The 21,364-nt window shown below is 49.6% G+C and overlaps 1 protein-coding gene across 1 annotated transcript in view; it reads left to right on the top strand.

Moving 5' to 3' along the window:
• ALDH1A3 (aldehyde dehydrogenase 1 family member A3) overlaps positions 1–21,364 on the top strand; it is a 38,932-nt gene that overhangs the window by 12,099 nt on the left and 5,469 nt on the right. The window contains exons 5-12 of the mRNA XM_040493806.1: positions 753–814; positions 3,025–3,153; positions 4,722–4,835; positions 7,036–7,138; positions 9,821–10,005; positions 15,635–15,799; positions 17,009–17,166; positions 18,488–18,562. Coding sequence (XP_040349740.1) covers positions 753–814; positions 3,025–3,153; positions 4,722–4,835; positions 7,036–7,138; positions 9,821–10,005; positions 15,635–15,799; positions 17,009–17,166; positions 18,488–18,562 — 991 coding nt within the window. The remainder of the gene's footprint in view (positions 1–752; positions 815–3,024; positions 3,154–4,721; positions 4,836–7,035; positions 7,139–9,820; positions 10,006–15,634; positions 15,800–17,008; positions 17,167–18,487; positions 18,563–21,364) is intronic.

Raw genomic sequence — 21,364 nt, forward strand, 5'->3', positions numbered from 1 at the left:
CAAGACTCCTAGCCTCATCTGGGCCTTCTGGGGGCCCTGTCTTCTCGTCACTCCAGGTAGCCTCTTCATAGCACCCCTGGTTTCCCCTTCAAGGCGCCTTCCCTGTCCCCAAAGGAAATGGTGCTGTGCTGATTTCTTCTCTTAAGGAGTTTTTTCTTTTTTAATTCTTTTTTTAATGTTCATTTATTTTTGAGAAAGAGAGAGAGCACACGCTCGTGCGAGCTAGTGGGAAAGAGACACAGAATTGGAAGCAGGCTCCAGGCTCTGAGCTGTCAGCACAGAGCCCGACTCGGGGCTCAAACTCACGAACCGTGAGATCATGACCTGGGCCAGAGTCGGAGCTTAACCGGCTGAGCCACCCAGGCACCCCAAGGAATTTTACTTAAAAAAAAAAAAAAAAAAAAGTTTACTTTTATTTTAGAGAAAGAGAGCATGAGTGGGGGAGGGGCGGTGGAGCAGTGGATCCAAAGCAGGCTCTGTGCTTATAGCACAGAGCCTGATTTGGGGCTTGAACTCATGAACTGTGAGATCATGACCTGAGCCAAAGTTGGATGCTTAACTGACTGAACCCCACCCAGGCACCGCCCCAGGAAGTTTGCTTTTAAAATTGAGTTCAAAATCACTTCTTTGTAGACTAGACAAGACTTGGAGCTGATCCCATTGTGGGCTTCTGGGTTTCTTGTTGTTTTGCTACGTAAAATCCTTAACCTAGATTAATCCCAGTGTGTTCTCCTCCATGTAACCTCTTCCAGATGACAACGTTGTATGTTTCACCAGGCATGAACCTATAGGTGTGTGTGGAGCCATCACTCCGGTAAGTATGATGACTTTTCTGGATAGATCCAAGTAGATCCCGCCCCATTCCCCTGTAGCCTTTGGAACCTGTTTCTGATGTGTTTTGATTTGATCACATCGGCATTAACTGAGCATTTGCTCTGTGGCATGGAGTTCAGTGCTTGAGAGTTATCAGGATAGATTAGATCCCGCTCCTGTTCTCAAGGGGCCAACCCCAGGAGCACAAGAGAAGGCACCATGGATTCCAAGCAGAGGGCTCAGGAATAGCAGGCTTAGCCTAGAGTATTGGTTTCATAAGCCAGCCTTGAAGGATGAGAAAGAGTGGTTCAATAGGAAAGTGGGTTTTCTAAGCAGCAGGAATAGCCTGAGTGAAGGTGTAGGGGTATCTGGGCTACTTGGAGGGCAAGGACAGCTGGTGAGGCCACACTTGGGGACAAAGTGAGGAAGAGGAGGTGTACACATCAGGTGGTGTAGACCCAGTGGGCTGTGGCTGCCAAGGGCCTGGGACTGTATTCACCGTGCAGTGGGGAGCCTGGCAGGAGCCAGGGAATGTGGTAATGCTGCCCGTCTATTGGAGGAAGCCCCGGGCCACTGCAACACCAGGGCGGGAGGCTGGGCAGACAAGTGACAGTGTACGGAGAGGATTGGAAATGTGCTCCCAGGGACGAAGGAGATATGTGCACTCAGCAAACGGTTGAGAGTCCACTGTGTGCCAGGCATGGCACCAGGGTACCAGGTACTGAAGGCCTGAAGGAGAAGGGTCCAGCCCTTGTCCCTGAGAAACTTGCAGGTCACTTAAAAGGCTGAGGGGGGTATCCCCGCCAAGAAAATGATAGGACAGGAAATATTTGAGGACCTAGCAGAAGCATGGATTTGAAAGCTCCTAAGGACGTAGAGTTGGTGGAGTTCAGTGGCTGATCAGAGGTTGGGGGTGAGTCCTGGCTGGAATTGGGTGGATCGTGTTGCTGGTTGATTTGAGGAAGACGGGGGGAGAAGTAGGTTTGGGTGGAGTGAAGTAAAAGATGAAGGTAAGTCTGGGCAGGTGAGGCAGAGGGGCCAGTGGGTCCCATCAGGCATTTGCATATTTGGGTCTAGAGCTCAAGAGAGAGGTGAGGGTTGGAGCTACCCACAGGCGATGGTCAGGACAAAGGTGTTCCCACCCATCAAGTTGGGAGGGGGGTCATCCAATGAGGGGTTGTAGAGTGACAGGAGAGGACCTGGGGCCAAATCCCAAAGACTATCAGGGGGTCCCACTGAGAAGTCTGAGCAGCAAGGGTCAAGGGCATCCCAGGAATGGAATACATTCCCAGACATTGATCATTCCTGTGATCAATGGGGTCACCTCCTTCCTTGAAATTAAACAAGACGGAAACACAGCTGTTAGATTTGCTCACCAACAGTGTTGTCGGGAGATTTGGGTGCAGCGGAAGCCCCACTGCTGGGGCTTACAAGAGGGGACCTGGGCACGTGGGCACAGCTCTGCCAAGAAGCTTCGAGGAGAGGGAAGGGAGCTGCTGGAAGCAGTACAGGCCAAGGGAAGGTGTGGCTTTGCTTGTCAGATGGGAAAGAGGATGGTATTTGCATGCTAAGAAGTGGGGATCCAGGAAAGAGGGGACCCCAACCATTAGGGGGTGAACCCAAAACAATACCATCATTTAGCCAAGCATATCGACCCTTGGGAACGGAGATCTTATGTTTGTTGTCTATGGTAGGAATTCCAGACAGAGCTGGGGAAGAAATATATACATATAGCAGAAATATAAACATACAGCAGAGTCCTCTTTGCAAAGACTACCTATTAACATCTCCCAGAATGCAGTTTAGGAAGCACCAGGCAGGAATGAGTTTCTTTTTCATTTTAATGTTTATTCATTTATCTTTGAGAGAGAGAGAGAGAGAGAGTATGAACTGGGGAGGGGCAGAGAGAGAAGGAGAAAGGGAATCCCAAGCAGGCTCTGCACTGTCATCACAGAGCCCAACGTGGGGCTCATCTCAAGAACTGTGAGATCTTGACCTGAGCCGAACCCAAGAGTCAGGCGCTTTACCGACTGAGCCACCCAGGTGCCCCAGGAATGAAGTTCTGATCATTGCCGTCCTGTGTTACCTCTTATGCCCCAAATCTAGACCCTGCGAAGCAAATACCCTTCGGGGAGGCATCGCGGGGCCTCCAGGACAGGGGAGCAGGGTGGATCTAGGCCCTCCCACGAGTTCCTCTGTGTTCTGTTGTAGTGGAACTTCCCTCTGCTGATGCTGGTGTGGAAGCTGGCCCCGGCTCTCTGCTGTGGGAACACCGTAGTTGTGAAGCCGGCGGAGCAGACCCCCCTCACGGCCCTTTATCTGGGCTCTCTGATCAAGGAGGTAAGGCATCCAGAAGAGAAAGACAATAGTGTGCGTTGTTGATAACATTCCCACTCCCAGGCACCAGGCCACCGGCACCAGATAATGCTGCCCCGTCGAGCTGGGCTGCGGGTGACAGTGCCAGCCTGCTCACAGCTGAGTGGGAGGGAAGGGCTTCTGTGTCTCACTTGGCAACTGTACATTCTTTCTCCTGCTTGCGGTCACTGAGCTAGAAGAAACTCCATTCCTCCCACTGATCCTAATGAGAATACTTAACTCTTATTATGGGTTCAAACCTATGGTTGAGGAGCAAATGTTGTGTCTAGAGAATTTGTAGGAGGGGCACTTGAGAGGGAGCCAAATATTTGGGGTTCTTTGGTCCTTGCATTTGTGGCGTATGAAATGGTCTGGTTTTCTCCCGGAGGGACGGTCTTGCGGGCTCCCAAGGAAGCGGCTGCCCCGAGCCGGGCCCACTCACCAGTGCTCTTGCTCTCCGACGACTGTCCTCTCCCCCGGGACAGCCACCGTTCCAGGAAATAAGCCGCCCAAAGAAACACCTCCTTCCAGACACACCTGGCAACATGCTTCAGTTCTTCTGTGCCCAGCTTGTATGCTGCAAAGAGGTTAAAAAAGAAACAGGAAGGGAAGAGGGATGGGAGAAAAGATCCATTCATGTCACTTCTCAGCTGGGCGAATACGACCAGGAAGCGTGACCTTTACCGCTTAGAAGTAAGGCTGCAGCAGCGGCCAGGAACTGACCAGTTTCCCACTTTCCTTTGACTGGTGATGTTGGACATGATTACATAATATTCATGAGACTGACAGAACTGGTAAAACACAGCCCCTAGGACAACTAAGACTCAAGCACCATGTCCTAAATTCTTCCCTTTTAAAATAATGTGTTTTAAGAGCATTAAATATTAAGTTAATTAAACATTTGTTAAATAGCATCCTCCCGCCCCCCCCCCCCCCCGACCTCATGCACTTGGGGGGTTCGTGGTTAATAAAGAGGCCTCAGATGTGCAAAGCAAGAGGCATGAATGTGGAAGAGATGGCAGTCCCCACCTTGAGGACCTGCCAGTTCGGGGTGTGGCCTGAGAGCTTTGAGGGAGTGATTACACTGTTGCCATTTGGAACATTGATGAGGCGGGTTTAAAAAATGAAAAGCTGAAGGTCATAGAGGATATTTTGCAGGTGCCTCTGAGCCTTGGGGCATGTGAGCAAGGTATCTCTCTTCTCCCAACACACACATAGACAGATACACACAGACACACTCATGCACACGCACGTGCACACGCACAGAATGGTGCTCGGCTGTGGAGGCTCACCGCCGTTTTGGTCAGAGGCCCTTTTGGGTTATTAAGTGCTGCCTGGAAGGAAGGGTGTGCACCTCACCCTGGCCCAGCCCACACACTGGCCACGTGGGGCTGGGCCCTGGGCTGGACGTATGACCCAGGCCCTGGCTTCCCAGTGAGGGTGCCGCTGGGCTCGTGGACATCCTACAGCGGTTGGCCTGTTGGCCCAAGCATGGTCTGTGGTAGACGCTGGTCCGTTGTCCTCCTCTGAATGCCACCTCAATTTCCATCCAGGTCGGATTCCCTCCAGGAGTGGTCAACATCGTGCCAGGATTTGGGCCCACGGTGGGAGCAGCCATGTCTTCTCACCCTCAGATCAGCAAGCTAGCCTTCACGGGGTCTACAGAGGTAACCTTCCTCACTGGCTGTGGGCAAAAGTAGCAGTCACTGCATGATCTGAGACCTGGGAACTTTTCCTTTGAGGAGCTGAACTATGGTTTATTATCCTTCTAAATATGACCGTGTTATTTAATACAGAACAATCAGTAAAAATAATAACATAATAATAAGTAAATAAATAAAGTCACTGGTCCAGTTTCCAAACTAAATAAATGTCTAATAGAACTCAGAAGCCTTAGAAGAAAAGATTGGTAGATAAGATAAAATAAAAATGTAAAACATCCAGAGGACAAACAACATCACAATTGAAGGGAAAGGATAAATAGCAAGCTGGGAGAAAACCAGTTATAATTCATGCAGCTCTCTGAGGCTTAAAATCCATAATATCCCTAAAAATCAAGGGGGGGGGGGCGTGCGGAAAGCACGCTGAATGATAAGACAATGGGTAATTCAGAAAAGAGAAACACCGAATGTCCAATAAGCTTGACCTAAGTTCCTGGTTTTGTCTGACATGCAAAATCCAATGAAATTCAGATTCTTTTTTTGTCCATCAGATTGGTAAAAATTGGAATCCAATATCATTGACGTTACCAGGAAATGGGCACTCACCCACCCCAGTACCAGGATGCAGGGCAATGTTGGAGCACTGACCACAAATTTGAAAGCGTCAAACTTGTGCTCCAGAAATGCCATTTCAAAGCAACTACTTACAGAAATATTCCCCGTATACTGTCAGGTATACGGTACCCATTCTGTACGCCGTGTTGCAGACCCTACAATAAGGAAAACTGTCCCGCTTCTGTGATTGAAGCACAAAAACGTGGGAAAGTATCTTTGGGACGATCGCACTGGTAAAAGCATGGGTGTGGAGAAATAGAAATCGTTCATAAGGGTACCCAAGAAATTCTCAATTGTGGCCACCTCTGGGCAGGTCCTGGGCCACAGGGTGAGGGGAGATGAGAACTTCCCCCCCTTTTAACTGACACACATATGCGTGTGGAATTATTTTTTAATATTTCGTCCTTGAGAAAGAACACTGAACACAGAATAAACAGAATAAACGCTGTCCGTGCAGTGAGTGTCTCCTTCCTCCCCCTAAGATTCGTCCAGCTCGGAGCCTGAGAGGGCAGTACCATAACCACCCTCCTCTGCCGGCTGGGGTGAACCTGCTAGAGAAGCCTAGTCAGAACCGAATTGGGGCCCTGCATGGCGTCGTAACACCCGGGGGGCGCTCAGCACATTTTCCTACCCTAAGTGCCCCTGTTCCGTCCACCTGGGAGAGCACCCCTCAACCCCACAAGGAATCGCCAGCCCATGGCAGACTGGTCTTGCTGTGGTTGCTCTCGGGGGACAATCACTGTCACTCTGGAACTATTCCAAGCATCATTCCAGTCCAGCAACCGTGAGCTGGACAATTTTTAAAACACACTCACACTCAAGTTTTGGGGAAACGGCCTCAGCCCTGGAAGAGCCCAGCCCTGCCTCTTGCTAGCTTAGCTGCCTGGTTCCAAGCCTCTGTGTGCACATTGGCCTCTGAGAGTCTTCCCAGCTCTGAGTGTGCGGCACCAGCTGTGTGACGGGCCCAGCCTGGCTTCTAGCAGTACGTGGATTGATAAGAGAGACCCATCAGGGACATGAAGGAGGTTGGTAGGTGGTCCCTCTGTTACTGCACAGCGCGCCCATTCTCTCCCTCCCCCCTGGGGAAGCCTCAGTCTTGAGTCTGTTTTCAGAGAATTGGCCCTTTCTCATCCTGAAGGTCGGCTTCCCTATTACCCCAACATTTGGAGGTTCCCTGAGATTATACCACAGAGCCACACGGAACCACCTCCCCTATTGGTGGGGGCTGGTCCCCTCAGGCCCCTTGCCAGACTAGCAGGACCAGCCTGCTGCCAGGACGGACAGGCACCAGGACAAGCGGGTAGCTGGCTGTGCCCCTAGCCAGCTGTGTGGCTGTGGGTGAACCGCTGGGCCTTCCAAAGGCTCCCACTCCACCCCTGTAAGTGGAACAGTTTGGACCAAGGATTCCAGTGATGTCAAGATCTGATGCATGAGATGCAGGGAGTGGGAAGACACTATCATGGCCTGGGGCACCTGGGCAGAGAGGCAGGGGAGCCCTGGGCATGCTGTGCTCACTGCCTCCTAGGCTGGAATGTTCAGGCCATGCCTGGCCCCATCTGAGGTTTCGTCTGGTCTGTTTTTTATCCTGAAGGTTGGAAAGTTGGTTAAAGAAGCTGCCTCCCGGAGCAATCTGAAGAGGGTGACACTGGAGCTTGGGGGCAAAAACCCCTGTATCGTGTGTGCTGATGCCGACCGTGAGTCTCTCCCCTTGTGGGCATTGCTGGGGCTTTATGGGATCCATAAACCTCTCCCTGTTTCCTTGCCCAAATTCAGGACCAATTGAGACAGACAGACAGACAGACAGACAGACACACACACACACACACACACACACACACACACACACACAGGCTGTTTTTCCACCTTGGGTTGTCCTGCCATAAGTAGGCAGATGGAGATCAAAACACCAGCTTTATTGCTGATAGAAAGCTGCATTGGAGGAAAATATGTCCCATGTGGTGGCGGAGAGGCTGCCTGTTTCTGCCTTTGAAGATTAAGTTTACGTCGCCTGTCCCTGCAGAGCTGGGGCCATGGGGAGCAAGTCCAGATTCTTCTCCAGAGTCCTGTGTGCAGGGAGGGGGCCAAGACAAGGAGGAGCAGGGCAGATGCTCCCCACTCACAGGCATTAATCACTCTACCCTCACAGTCAGTATTTCCTACAGTGCTTTGAGGCTCTCCGAACACTTGAGATGTTTCTTCCTTCTTTGTCTCAGGCCTGACAGATGAGAGGACAGTGGCAGCTGACCCTTAGAATTACCTCCCTGGTCTGAGTGCTCTCTCTCTCTCCCTCCACCTTGAGAAAGCAACCCTGCCCAGCTGCTTGAGGGCAGTTTGTGTCTTGCTAGAGCTTCATGGATGCACAATATGAAAATAGATGCTATTCTTGGCTGCTGTGTCCAGAAGGAGGAAGAAAGGGCCACATCGGGCATTCATTCACCTGCTGATAGGGTCAGCCGCCAAAAGGTGTCACTTCCCAAGTACCCTGAAGCACCCTAAAGAGTAGCCTCTCCCACCTGCCCACTGGTGCCAGAAATTCCTCTCACGGAAAACAAAGCCTTCCATTCCACGCTCAGATAAGGTTGGAACTACAAATATCCCTGAGAAAAATGACCCTAGCCCAATTTCTTGCTAAGGTGTAAATGACTGATATGACTTCCTCTCCTTGAAGCTGGCTTTCAATGGGAGAGTGGCCTGAGGGAGGAAACAAGCTTCAAGGAAGGAGAGGGAAGCTGGGCATGAAGACAGGACTCGTTTTTCACCTGGATTGGTAGCCCTTGTGGGAGCATCATTCGTGTTGCTGATGGTTTCTGGAGCCACATGAAACAGTTCTGGGTATTGCCACATTTGGGCTCCCCAACTCCAATCCTGAAGAGCCAGGACCCCTGTTTTGCATTCTTGTGCCACCATATCTGGGTGCCCCGTCTGCACCTCAGCTCATCTTCTTACCCCCTCGGTGAAACAAACAAACAAACAACAACAACAACAACAACAACAACAACAAAAACTGCAGCTAAAACACAAAACCCTTCCATGTTTGAGGCTTGGTTTTACAAGGGTCATAAACACCCTATGTAGCCATTTCCTGCTTCTCATCCAGGCAGCACCAGTCCACAAAAGTAAATTCAGATGTCGCTGGCATCCAGACATAGTGTCAATGGTGACATGCCCCCATTCCCCACCACTTGCAGCCATTACCCCTGGCTCCTGTCAGGATGCGGGAGGGGCAGTTGGCACAGAGGGTCAGGGAAAGCCAGAACCTTACGGTGCTGTCTGCGGATCCAGAGACTTCTACAGACTGTCCTGCTGGAGAGCGATGGCTCGGTTCTCAAAGTGGAGGCCAGCAGTCCTCAGAGCTGCCTCAGAGCAGTGCTGGGTGTCTGTGGATCACCTGCTCATGGCAAAGCTGCATGTCTTAAGCAGCAGTGTGTGCATTGGAGGGGTGGGGGATGTGGAAAAACCAGCTAACAGTGGAGCACGCACAAGAGGCCATCCTGTGAACCCTAAAGGGAAACCCACTGAGCCCTTCTTTTTCATGAAGCACATCCCCAAAGGTTTTACTTACTAAGCACCCTTCTAGTTTTAACTCGGTGCCTGCTCTCCAGTTCAGATTCAGCCCCCATGAGGCAGGATCCCTGCTTTCTTTTTTAACCCATATAAGTTCTACATGGAGTTCATGCTGCTTAGTAAGGCTTCATAAGCAAAAGAAGCTTGCTTAATAGGACTTGATAAGTGAAGGAAGCACAAGGTGGAAAATGTGGGCTGTCACCAATTGGGGGCGCCTCGGTGGCTCAGTCTGTTTAAGCAGCAACTTTGGCTCAGGTCAGGATCTCAGGATTCCTGGGTTCCAGCCCCACCACCGCTCTGTGCTGACAGCTCAGAGCCTGGAGCCTGCTTCGGATTCTGTGTTTCTCTCTCTGTCCTCCCCTCCCCTGCTCGTGCTCTCTCTCTTGCTCTCAAAAATGAATAAACATTAAAAAAAAAATTTTTTTTTTAAGCTCTCACCAATTGGCCTACATCCAGACTTACCAAAGGTTAATCTATAGAACGGGGGTCCTCCCGAGAGGGGGAGGGGAGGGATCCACGAGCAGGTGAACGGAGGGGGGTGGAGGGGAGGATTACTACAACTCTCCGAGTTCATTAGCATAGTAAAGAAGTCCAGCAGTCCCAGAACTCACTTAACCCCCCACTCCCAGTGCACCAGAAAATCCCTTTTCCCATCCTCTCTGTTGGGAAATGCCGAGAATAAAATTAATTTCTGAAACGCAGCCATTCCGGGGCCTGTTTTCTTGCGCCGGCAATTAGAGCTGCAGCTGTCACCAGTCCAGCCCTAACGACTTAATCGCTTCCTCTTGCCCCCGCCGCTCCCCTCCCTCCAGTGGACTTGGCGGTGGAGTGCGCCCATCAGGGAGTGTTCTTCAACCAAGGTCAGTGCTGCACGGCCGCCTCGAGGGTGTTCGTGGAGGAGCAGGTGTACGCCGAGTTCGTCAGGCGGAGCGTGGAATACGCCAAGAAACGTCCCGTCGGAGACCCCTTCGATGTCAGAACGGAACAGGGGCCCCAGGTAACCTACCAATGTGTGGGAACCCTGCGTTGCGCGTCTGGAGGCTGGACCAGGCAGCCCCTTTGACCACAGCCCCTTACAGCTCTGGTGCTTTTTGATTCCACGGTCCCTCCTGAAGCAGAAGGGAGGCTGCTTGCCTCCTGAGGCTTTTGTTGAGGCGCCATCAAGGGACAGGGCAGTCCCATCAGGTCTCTGTGGGCTTCTAAAGTGGGAGCGGACACACACCCCTGTGTGTTGCTCTTTGCAGCAAATAATGCCAAGCTCAGGGCCTTGGCAGGAGGGAGGCGCTCCCAGATCAGAAGGCCTTATGCTTGCACCCTCCAGCCAAGAGGACCCTCCAATTTTTGAGCCGCCAGGATCCCCAGAGGAGAGACCCAGGCAGAGGCTGTCTGACTTGGCTGGTTTCCCTACAAAAGAGGGGTTGTAACCCTGGGCGAAAGGCAGCAAAGTGCAAGCAGAGGCAAAGTACCCAGAGCAGTCTCAGCCTCCGGGCCCTGGAGCTCACATGTGCTATAGGACAAGGTGACCGTCAGAAACCAAAGAGCCCCAGTGGAGAGGGCTCTGGGAACCGGGATGCCTCTCTGGGCGGGCGGAACATGTCACTGGAGGCCTGGTTTTCGAAACTAACGGCAGGATGAAAATGATCATAACCACGAGGTTTAATAACCTCTTTAAAAGGGCACATCCTGTATCACTTTCTTGCTAATTATGCAGTGCTCGCAGATGGATAAATATTTAAAAGAGGGCAGCCTGACCATCCCATGCATTACTGAAATAGAGCTCCCATGCATTACTGAAACAGCAACCCACTTTTCTCGTAGCCAAAGTCCTGCCCCAGCCACGAAGTTTCAAATCACGTGTCAAGACTCACCTACTTATGTCTATATTCTGGGAACTTGCTGCTTGCCCACTGCAGTGGCACCATGTGTTTACATGGGAAGCCATGGATCTGAGTGCAAGTTTGGCTCTATGACTTTGAGAAAGTCCCAAGCTCCTTCCAAACCTCAGTTTCCTCGTCTGGAAAATGGGAGTAATGGATGAATGTTATGAATATTTCAAGGCACCTAATAAGTCTTTATTTTTTAAGGAGGGGAGCTGAGCATTAAATGACAGCCTCCCTGATCTAGGTAGCAATGAATGTCTGTGCATGACTTCAGGTCACGTCGGTCAGGTCTTGCTTGACCATCCCGTGGGGACGATCTGGCTGGGGAAGGGGGAGGACCACGTGGAAAAGGTGCATTTCTGGCCACAGTGCCCATCCTTGCCTTTTCCCAGCCCACATGCTCTGTGGCTCCAATGCCATGTGACCCTGGTGGAGAGAAGCATCTCAGCTTGTGGCCAAAACTCCCCACCCTGCCAGACCTCAGCTCCAAACCCAGCGGCCAGTGACACAAAGTTGTCCAGTGGCCTTGGTTGGATTTCAGGTCTGAATGCAAACATGGCCACAAGTCATTATCAAACCCACCGTCATTGTAAAGCTAATCCAGACTCCGTGGGAAATATGTGAGCTGATCCCATAGTAAGGAAACCCTTTCACCCCATCATTATTCATAAGTCTCTTTCCAAGGCTCCAGGCTTGACTTTTGAAGCCAAATACAGAAACCTCTTCCAAGAGAGCAGATCCAAGCAGAATGGGTGTTGATTTCGTCGGTGCTTTTGATGCTGCTGCTAAAAGTCCTTTTGAAAGCTCACTTAAGCCGCCTAACCTCAGCATATTATTTTAGGACACTGTTGGATTTTTTTCTCCCAAAGTGCTTTTTCATCTATGGTAATAAGATTTTTACTCAGAGAGGATTTACAGCTGTCCAAATAGTCAGTCCTGTCTGTCTCATGCCTGTAAAACAGCTAGCTGACCTAGATCGGTGTCCACTGCAGGCAGTTGCTTTGCCGAATGCTCCAAAATCTCTTAGGTTTATTTGGCAACGAGGCACATAAACACTGCACAGGCCACCTGGTGGGGGCAGGATCCAGTGCCCTCTCCAGCAGAGCCCAGTGCAACTTTCCACCTGTCCTTCAGGGTCCGTCTGACTCCGTCTCTGGTGTTGTGCCCCACCGGGCCCTTCACTTCTGGCAGGTCTTCTTCCAGCACTGGAAGTCACCAGCTGCCATTTCTTGGAGGACTATTAGATTTAGACAATGTGTTCACATGGACTCATCAGGAAAAGTTGAGTCTGAATATGCAGGCTTTCCACGGGGACCCCAGCACTGCCTATAGGACAGACAGGTGAGAAGTCTGGTCTTACAGGCAGAGAATGGTCACAGCCACTCAGGACCCATAGTTTGATAAAGCCCTACAAGCCCTCTTGGCCTCTGGGGAGGAGGAAAGAGCAGTCCTGGAACTTTTAACCCAAGACCAGGTTCATCCAGAGACAAATTGAGAGAACCTTGAGATATTCCTGGATCCATTACAGTTGTTTAAATTCATTCTCTAGGTGGGAATGCAGACATGGGAGTTAAAACCTAGGGCACATCTAAATGTCAATAGAGAAAAGTCTTTCTTCCATCCTTCTTCCTCTTGCACGGACCTGGTTCTTAACCTTCCCTCCGTGGGTACCCCACAGTCTTAGTTTCTCACATAGCCCTCCAGAATTTCTTTATGTATATATAAGCAAACAGGAATATGTGTTCTGATTTCCCCTGTTTTCACCCACAAGATAACTGTGACATCTATACTGCTTGCACCTTGGTTTTTGTGTTCTAATAAGAAATTTGAAGACCTTTCCATACCAGGCCATGAGAACCTGCCTCATTCTTTTTCACAGGTACATAGAATCCTGCTTTATGAATTCACCAGGATTCAAATCACATGTTCTTTTTTTTTTAATATTGTATTTATTTTTGAGATGGAGACAGAACATGAATGTGGGAATGGCAGAGAGAGACACACACACGCACACAGAATCTGAAGCAGGCTCCAGGCTCTGAGCTGTCAGCACAGAGCCTGATGTAGGGCTCGACTCAAACTCATGAACCGAGAGAACATGACCTGAGCCGAAGTCAGATGCTTCACAGACTGAGCCACCCAGGCGCCCTTACCATGTTCTTTTTCTAATTAAAGTTTATTTATTTTTGAGAGAGAGGGGGACAGAGGGGGACACTAGCATGCGTGTGCTAGTGGGGGAGGGGCAGAGAGTGAGGGAGAAAGAGAATCTGAAGCAGAATCCTGATCTGCGCTGTCCGTGCAAATCCTGACGCAGGGCTCGATCCCACAAACTGTGAGATCATGACCTGAGCCCAAACAAGAGTCAGACGCTTAACCAACTGAGCCATCAGGGCACCCCTCAAACGACATGTTCTGATGAACATGTCAGTATGTGCAGTTACACACGATGTTGTATGTCATTTTGTAAACATACAAGGACATCAGTGGGACGGAGTCCCCAAGTGGGATTACCGAGTGGGAGCACATTTGTAATTTCTGCAAGCATTGCCAAATTACCTTCAAAGAGGATGAACCAACTTATGTTATACCAACCTTGTGTGAGCTTGTCTGTTTCTCCAGCCTTACTAATAGGATATGGATTTTGCCCATCCGAGAGTTAAGAACCGTATCTCACTTAGTTTTAATACGCATGTATCTCTTATAAGGAGTAAGGCAGAACATCTTATCATGTTTAAAAGCTATTTGCAGTCCCTTTTCCATAAACTCTGCAGGTGCTTTGCATATTTTTTCCTTATATTTCTGGTCATTTTTCTTATCATTTCCAAGGACTCATTATTTTTTATTTTTAAATATTTATTTATTTTTAGATAGAGAGCAGGGGAGGGACAGAGAGAGAGAGGGAGACAGAGAACCACAAGCAGACTCTGCACTGTCAGCTCAGAGCCATAAGCGAGACTAGATCTCACAAGCCCTGAGATCATGACCTGACTTGAAATCAAGAGTCGGATGCTTAACAGACTGAGCCCCCCAGGTACCCCTCTAAGAACTCTTTAATTTTTTTTTAATGTTTATTTATTTTTGAGACAGAGAGAGACAGAGAGCATGAATGGGGGAGGGGCAGAGAGAGAGGGAGACACAGAATCGGAAGCAGGCTCCAGGCTCCGAGCTGTCGGCGCAAAGCCCGATGCGGGGCTCGGACTCACAGACCGTGACATTGTGACCTGAGCCGAAGTTGGAAGTTCAACCGACTGAGCCACCCAGGCACCAGGAACTCTTTAAATGCTAGAGAAATTAGCTCCAGTTCTATGAAATGACTTGTCAGTTTTTTTTTCCAGTTTGTTTTTTGCCCTTTGATTTTGCTTATGATGTTTTTGCATTTTTTTAATATAATATACTCAAATTTATCATCTTTTCTTTTTGGCTTTTGGGTTTCACATCATAGAAAGACCATCAACACCCAATATTTACAGAAGCATTCTCCCACATGAGAGAATTTGAGAACTTCCCTGCATTCATTTTTCATGGTTTAATTTTTGATCTGTTTGGAATTTATCCTGGTACAAGGATCCAAAACTTGGAATTTTAACACTGGATCCGCACTTCAGGAGATGACTGGTCTAGGGACGTGCATGATTTGTGCCCACTGGTTCTGAAAAAGCCAGCCTGCTCCTCAGGAACAGTCATCCAAATACACCATTGGGTTTGCTTATTTCTCTTTTTCAATTTAAAATTGTTTTAAGAAAACCAGTTTTTCTGCCTAAAAATCTGTTACCGCAAACCAATCACAGTCAAAACTCTGTCTCTCTCAGCCAAAGAGGAAGGGACTTAGCAGCTGGGTCATGGTCACGAACAGGGCACCCATGGATTAGGGAAGAAAGCCTACTGGGGATGAGGATAGCACTTCTTCCCTTGAGCACATTCTCACAAAAAGGGTGCCCTTTGACAGCTCTTTGGGTGCCATGTCCAAGAGCAGAGTGTTAGGCTAGTGATACAGGGTGCATTCTAGCCCAGGAGATTCCTAGGTAAGGTGGCAGAAGGTGGAGCCTTTCTGATGACCTGGCTCCTTACAAACAAGCAGCCCATCCATCTCACCTTCAGGCTTACTCTGCTGTATTTCTGGGGGTTCTGGGTACAGTGGTTAGCTCTCCTTCCTACTTCTCCACATTATGGATGGAAAATTCCAGTAACTGTTAGGCTGATCCATGGTGCCCTGTGCGAAGGGCACAGGGGTGCCAGATAACATACATGGCACTCAACTAGATTTGACATTCAAATAAGCAATAAATGACGTTTACCAAACATTGGTTTGGTATATACTCATGCTGAAAACGTCATTTATTGCTTTTCAAAAATTCGAATTTAATTGGGCATCCTGTAGTTTTATTTGCTAAATCTGGCAGCCTTCCTAGGAAGCGAAAAGTTGGGAGAGGAAAGAACGTGACCACTTCAGATCTTGTTTCATTCATGGATTTGCTTAACAGCATGGAAGAGGTCAGTCATATGAATAAACCCTACACCTAGAGAGGATGAGAAGAGCCTATCTCCCCGTCTCTCCCCTGCTCCAAAGAGCCTAGATGTGTGCATCAGAGGAGTATTTGTATACAAGGCACATCTGCTCCATGACTTACGACTTGGCAAGAACATTTAGGGGTAGGACAGCTGATCATGTGAAAGGCCATTGGACTCATAAGATGGCAGCCACTGCCCAGAAGGAATCCAGGCTGTACTTCTCATTGTGTTTTGCAGATTGACCAAAAGCAATTTGACAAAATCCTCGATCTGATCGAGAGTGGGAAGAAGGAGGGAGCCAAACTGGAATGTGGGGGTTCGGCTATGGAAGACAGGGGGCTCTTCATTAAACCCACGGTCTTCTCAGAAGTTACTGACACCATGAGGATTGCCAAAGAGGAGGTACTGGGCACTGCAGGAAAAGCTTCATTCCATGCGGACTCTTATGGGACTCGAAGGGGGAGAGGGCTGGGCCTTTCAAACAGAAGTCTTCTCTAGGGCTTGGGCATCCCAGAAGTCTTTGTGCAGGGAACGTTTTCTTTTCTCCTGTGGCCTTCTTCCTCTCCTTTGGGGTCCTGAGAGAAGCCATCTTGCCTACCTGCCTTTGGGAACCCCAAGCACTGTATAGCAGGTGCATAGTTTGTTCTAAACCCCCCATTTTCACACATCTCTGGGGATCAACCATCCCTCTTCTGTCTTCTGACACATCCATGGGTTAGCACATGCTGGAAGGCTCTTGCTGCCTATAGGTTCACAGTCCACAGCTGCCTTCATTCCCCCTAGACTGAACTGAAATGACAAGTGTGTTGATGCAAGGATCACCTCACGGCTGGAATTCTCTATGAAGTTTTCCACCATGAGCATCTTTGCAAATGGTGGACCTCCATATGACTTCCTTATGACCTCCATAAAAGTGTGATTCTAACTTTGTATTTCAATCTTACCATTAATCTAGATGGAAACTGGTTCCCACCTAGGGTCCTGGGTGGTTCGATCCTGGGATGTGGTCTTTTGGGACGTGTGAGAAAGTGAATTACTGCCTTCCTGTGGGGGTATTTTACAGACTTTCTCCTAAAGATTTTTATGGGATTTTTATTTTTATTTTGCATAACAAGGAACACTGTCTCATCCCCTCCCCTGGGAGTTATTAGGGAAACATTTTATGGCATCTTCATTGATGGAAAATGTACCACCAAGAGGTCGGGGCACACAGTTCTATGTGTGTTCCGTGCCTTGCAAACACCCTTGGCAATAACTTTCTCCAAGAAAAACTTGGAAAGTTTTGTCTTCTGTGTATGTCAGTATGCAGGGTCTATGCCAAAGCTCAAGGGCTGGGGCTTCTCAGAAGCCCTGATGACAATAAGAGATCATAAGCCTGAAACATACTTTCAGTTGATATTTTAATTTTTCATTGTAATCCTTCCCTTCAGATGTCAACCATCACGTAAATAAAAAGATCTCTGGACATTCTTTTTCCTCTGGTCGTCATTTCTCCTGCATGTAAGCACTCTGGGTACATGGAGAAGGCATAAAACGAAGGCAGTGTTTGCTCAGAGTGTGTGTGCTTCGTTCGAACATGACTCTCATGGCCATTCTTGCAATTAATCCTAGATTTTTGGGCCAGTGCAGCCAATACTGAAGTTCAAAAATATCGAAGAAGTGATAAAAAGGGCAAATAGCCTTGAATATGGACTCACAGCAGCCGTGTTCACAAAAAACCTCGACAAGGCCCTGAAGCTGGCTTCTGCGTTGGAGTCTGGAACAGTCTGGTGAGTAGAGGGTGTGCGTGTTTCGGCTCTCCTGAGTTGCTGACTTGCTAACTTCATTACTCTTCTGTCGACAGAGAGATGCTAGTTGTATATTATGTGCGAAGCACCGCCTTAGTGCTTTGCTCAATACTCATGACTGCCTCTGAGACAGGGACCGTCATCGTCTCCATGTTACAGATGAGAAAATCGAGACACAGAGAGACTGGGTGATTTGCCTAGGGTCACATGGCTAGTATGTGGCACAGCAGAGCCCACAGCCCACTGGGCAACTCTGGTGTCCGCGTAGCTCTGGTGTCCATGTTCTTGACCACCGTGTCGTGCTGTCCCTTGGACTTCACTCCCTCTCGCTTTAATTTTGTATTCTGGTTCTAAAAGCAGCGCATGGTCCTGTTCAAAGTGTGGGTGAAAGTCCCTGCTTTACCAGCAATCCTGCAGATGACATTATCCTCATTTTATTTTTTAATGTTTTTTAATGTTTATTTTTGAGAGACAGAGAGAGACAGAGTGTGAGTGGGGAGGGGCAGAGAGAGAGGGAGACACAGAAGCAGAAGCAGGCTTCAGGCTCCGAGCTGTTAGCACAGAGCCTGGTGCAGGGCTCGAGCCCACGAACTGTGAGATCATGACCTGAGCCAAAGTCGGATGCTTAACCAACTGAGCTACCCAGGCACCCCATCCTCATTGTAAAGATGATAATGCTGATAAACATGAATGGGGGCTCAGAGAGTCTGGGTAACAAGACCAGAATCCTATGACCAAGCAGGAGAACTTTGAGGTCAGGGCTGGCTCATTTCAAAGCTGAATCTTACTCTCTTATGCCATAATTTCACTCTCCTTTCTTCTCCCCCTTGACATTCCCTTCCTATCCCAGTGAAGAGATTTATCCTTGAGAATATTTGAATTTTAGGGGCGCCTGGGTGGCTCAGTCGTTTGGGTGTCCGACTTCGGCTCAGGTCATGATCTTATGGCTTGTGGGTTTAAGCCCCACGTCGGGCTCTGTGCTGACAGCTCAGAGCCTGGAACCTGCTTCCGATTCTGTGTCTCCCTCTCTCTCTGCCCTTCCCTCGCTCATGCTCTCTCTCTCTCTCTCTCTCTCTCTCTCTCTCTCTCAAAAATGAGTAAACATTAAAAAAAATGTTCAAATTTTAGCTTCTGGTGGGAAGAATGAGAAGACAGAAGTTGAACAACCTCTTCCCATTAATAAAACTTAGACAAAAGTCACTCTTGAGGCAACAGTCTGCTTCAAGTGCCTGACAGCCGAGATGCATGCACCCCAGGTGGGTCTTCTCCAGGTAATCATGAGCGTCTTCTGTTCTTCCTCCAGGATCAATTGCTATAATGCCATCTACGCACAGGCTCCATTTGGTGGCTTTAAAATGTCAGGAAATGGCAGAGAACTGTAAGTATTTCTGTTACTGCACGCCCACCAGCAGGTGGATAAAAAATAGACTACATTCGCAGGATGGTGGGGACATGTACTCCAGTCCGGTGACCTTGCCCCGTGCTCCTGGGTGGCAGGCTGGGTCAGCTGTGTCAGGAAGGCTGGTGGCCCTTTCCCTCTGGGGCTGCGATGGATCCCTTCCATCCACCGTCTCCTTCCCGCCTTCCCACTCCTGCCCTTCCCTGCCCTCATTCTCATGCTTCCCTCCTTCTGGCCCCAGGACCAACCTCTAGCCTCAGCTCCTGTGTCCTTCCCAGCACCCACCACACATGGAGATGTTCCTTAGAGACTTGGCGTAGGCTCCTTGAGTGAGGACAGGGGCAGAACTGGAAAAGTGCACTCTTTGCCAGACTCCCACAAACTCCAGCCCTCAGCAGGGGAGATGGGCTCTTTCCCAGGTCGGGCTCTGGTGCTGTCCACCCCACCAGCAGAGGCTCTGGGGACAGACTCTGAGCTACTCTGGCTCCTTCTGGGTCCTGCTTTGGGAGACATACTGCCCCGTCCTCTGTGGTTCCATCAAACCCACTCATATTCCTCCAGAGCTCCTTTCCATCTTGCCCGCTGGGAAGATGAGCTCCATGAGTAGACTAACGGACAGGCCTTCTTGTGTCTGGCCTGAGATAAAAGGTCCAGACACAGGGCTGGACAGAGCGTTCCGGGAGTGGACACACTGCAGTTTCCAGCTGGACGATGCCTTCTCTCCCACATCCTTCGTGGTGGTGCTTGGGGTTTTATTAGTCTTTGTGGACAAACAGCTTGTAGGATCACTCTTCCCAGGGGGACCATCTGTGACAACATGCAGGGCTGCTCCTGGAACATCTCAAAGGGCTCCAAGCTCTTCCTCTTAGTTAAACAGTTTGTATTATTTATATACAAATGCATTACCTCGTCCTCGTTTGGGCATCTTCCAGTGGGAGCACTCAAATGCTTCTCTTCGGCTCGGGCCCTATTGGGGCTTTTGGGCAACTCCCCTTCCAGATTCTTAATAAAGATGTTATTATGAAACAGCGGGGCTGGCTGCCCTCCCTGAACAAATGCTTTTGACCAGTCTCCACAGCATTGGGGTCCCTTCCCCTGTGTTGGTCTTTCTCTCTAATCCATTTCTGAGTCATGGCAAATATGCCAGAACCATCTGAACATCTGAGTAGAGTGTATCCATTGGTGTCGTCCTAATTCCTATGGCTGGTTTTCCCTTCAGGGAACTTCAGTAAATTCTTGGCGGTGAAAACCCTTTGCAGAAATCATGTTTCATCCCCTGAGTGGCTTGTTTGTGTTGTGTTCTGTGAGTCTCTGCTTCATTTTCTTTTCACACCCACCTGCCCGAGAGAGACATGAGGCCTGGGCCGGGGTCACCTGCGTCCCCGTCAGGGCCCCCCAACAGCCATAGTATGGGTGACAACTGGCATTTGCTGAGAACAGAGTCGGCCAGGCTCTGTAAGAGCACTTTCGCGTGTGTTCATTGATTCCACGCTCACACCATCTATGAGATGGTGTCTCATTGTGCTCTGGTGGCTATAACAACACCACAGACAGGCAGGCTTGAACAACAGGCATTGATCTCTCAATGCCTGAGAGTTCTGGAGCTGGAAGTCTGAGATCAAGGTGCCAGCAGATTTGGGGTCTGGCGAGGGTTACCTTCCTAGTCCATAGATGGCTGTCTTCTCACTGTGTCCTCACATGGTGGAGGGGTAGGGGAGCTGCCTGGAGTCTCCTTCATAAAGACGCTTATCCTATTCGTGGGGATAACCACCTCCCAAATGCCTTCACCTTGGGAGTTAGGGCTTCAGTGTATGAATTATAGGTGGGCACAAACATTGTTCACTGTAGATGGCTAGTACTACTACCCTAATTTTTGGATGAGGAAACCCAAGGATGCTAGGGAGGGTCCCTGCCTTTCCCAGGTCACACTGCCCATAAGTGACAGGGGTGAGGTTGAACTCTTGGACCCACCACACCACAAGGCCTTCCTCAACAGGGATGTCACCCCTGTGAGCCACCTGGAATGAAGTCAGCCAGGACATTGGTGTCCTCTAATCAGCTGCCTTCGACCAGTGACAGCTGAGGGCCCCAGAACCCCACACCGTCCTCCTCCCAGAGGCCAGACACAGCTTCCTGCTGCAACAAGAACTTGGGCCCCCAACCAGACGGCCTTGGATATGGAAGCCGTGGCAAGGGTGTGTGGGGCCCACCTGACTTCTAGTGTGCACTCACTCACGCCGACTATTGCTCATTACTTTCCTCACCTGTGTCACTTCTGTCCCCCTTCCCCCTGCTCTGACTGTGCCTCCGGGTCCTCAGCACCCCCGCCTGGCACGGAGCACAGCCCATGTTTCATCCTGCCACAGTCGGGACTTTTCTCAATGTGTTTTTTTGACCCTTGGCATATACTTTCCCAAGGCTTTAGATAAAGTACTTTAACATAATTCCCAGGGAGTCTGGAAACTGACTTGCAAACCAATTTCCATTTTCAGTCGTTCCTGATTAATGTCTTCATGTTGCATCTAGTTCTCCTTTTCTCTGTGCTGGAGCACTGCACGGTGGATTCCGTGGTTTTCCCCACCTCCGGCCGCCTGGACTGGGCTGGCTATCTGCCGCCCACCCACAGGCCCCTCCGGGGGCTGTTCCTGTGCAGGTCTTGGGCTGAAGCCTACAAGTCCTCTTCCTCCTGGGCAGTTTTCTTGGTTGTTGTGCAGTAACAACAACAGAAAGCAACAACAACAGAAATCCACACGGTAGAGGCATGTGGGAAGCCTAGGCTTC

Source organism: Herpailurus yagouaroundi, unplaced genomic scaffold (genome assembly GCF_014898765.1).
Source record: "Herpailurus yagouaroundi ecotype Mexico unplaced genomic scaffold, PumYag 185, whole genome shotgun sequence".
Classification (NCBI taxonomy): domain Eukaryota; kingdom Metazoa; phylum Chordata; class Mammalia; order Carnivora; family Felidae; genus Herpailurus; species Herpailurus yagouaroundi.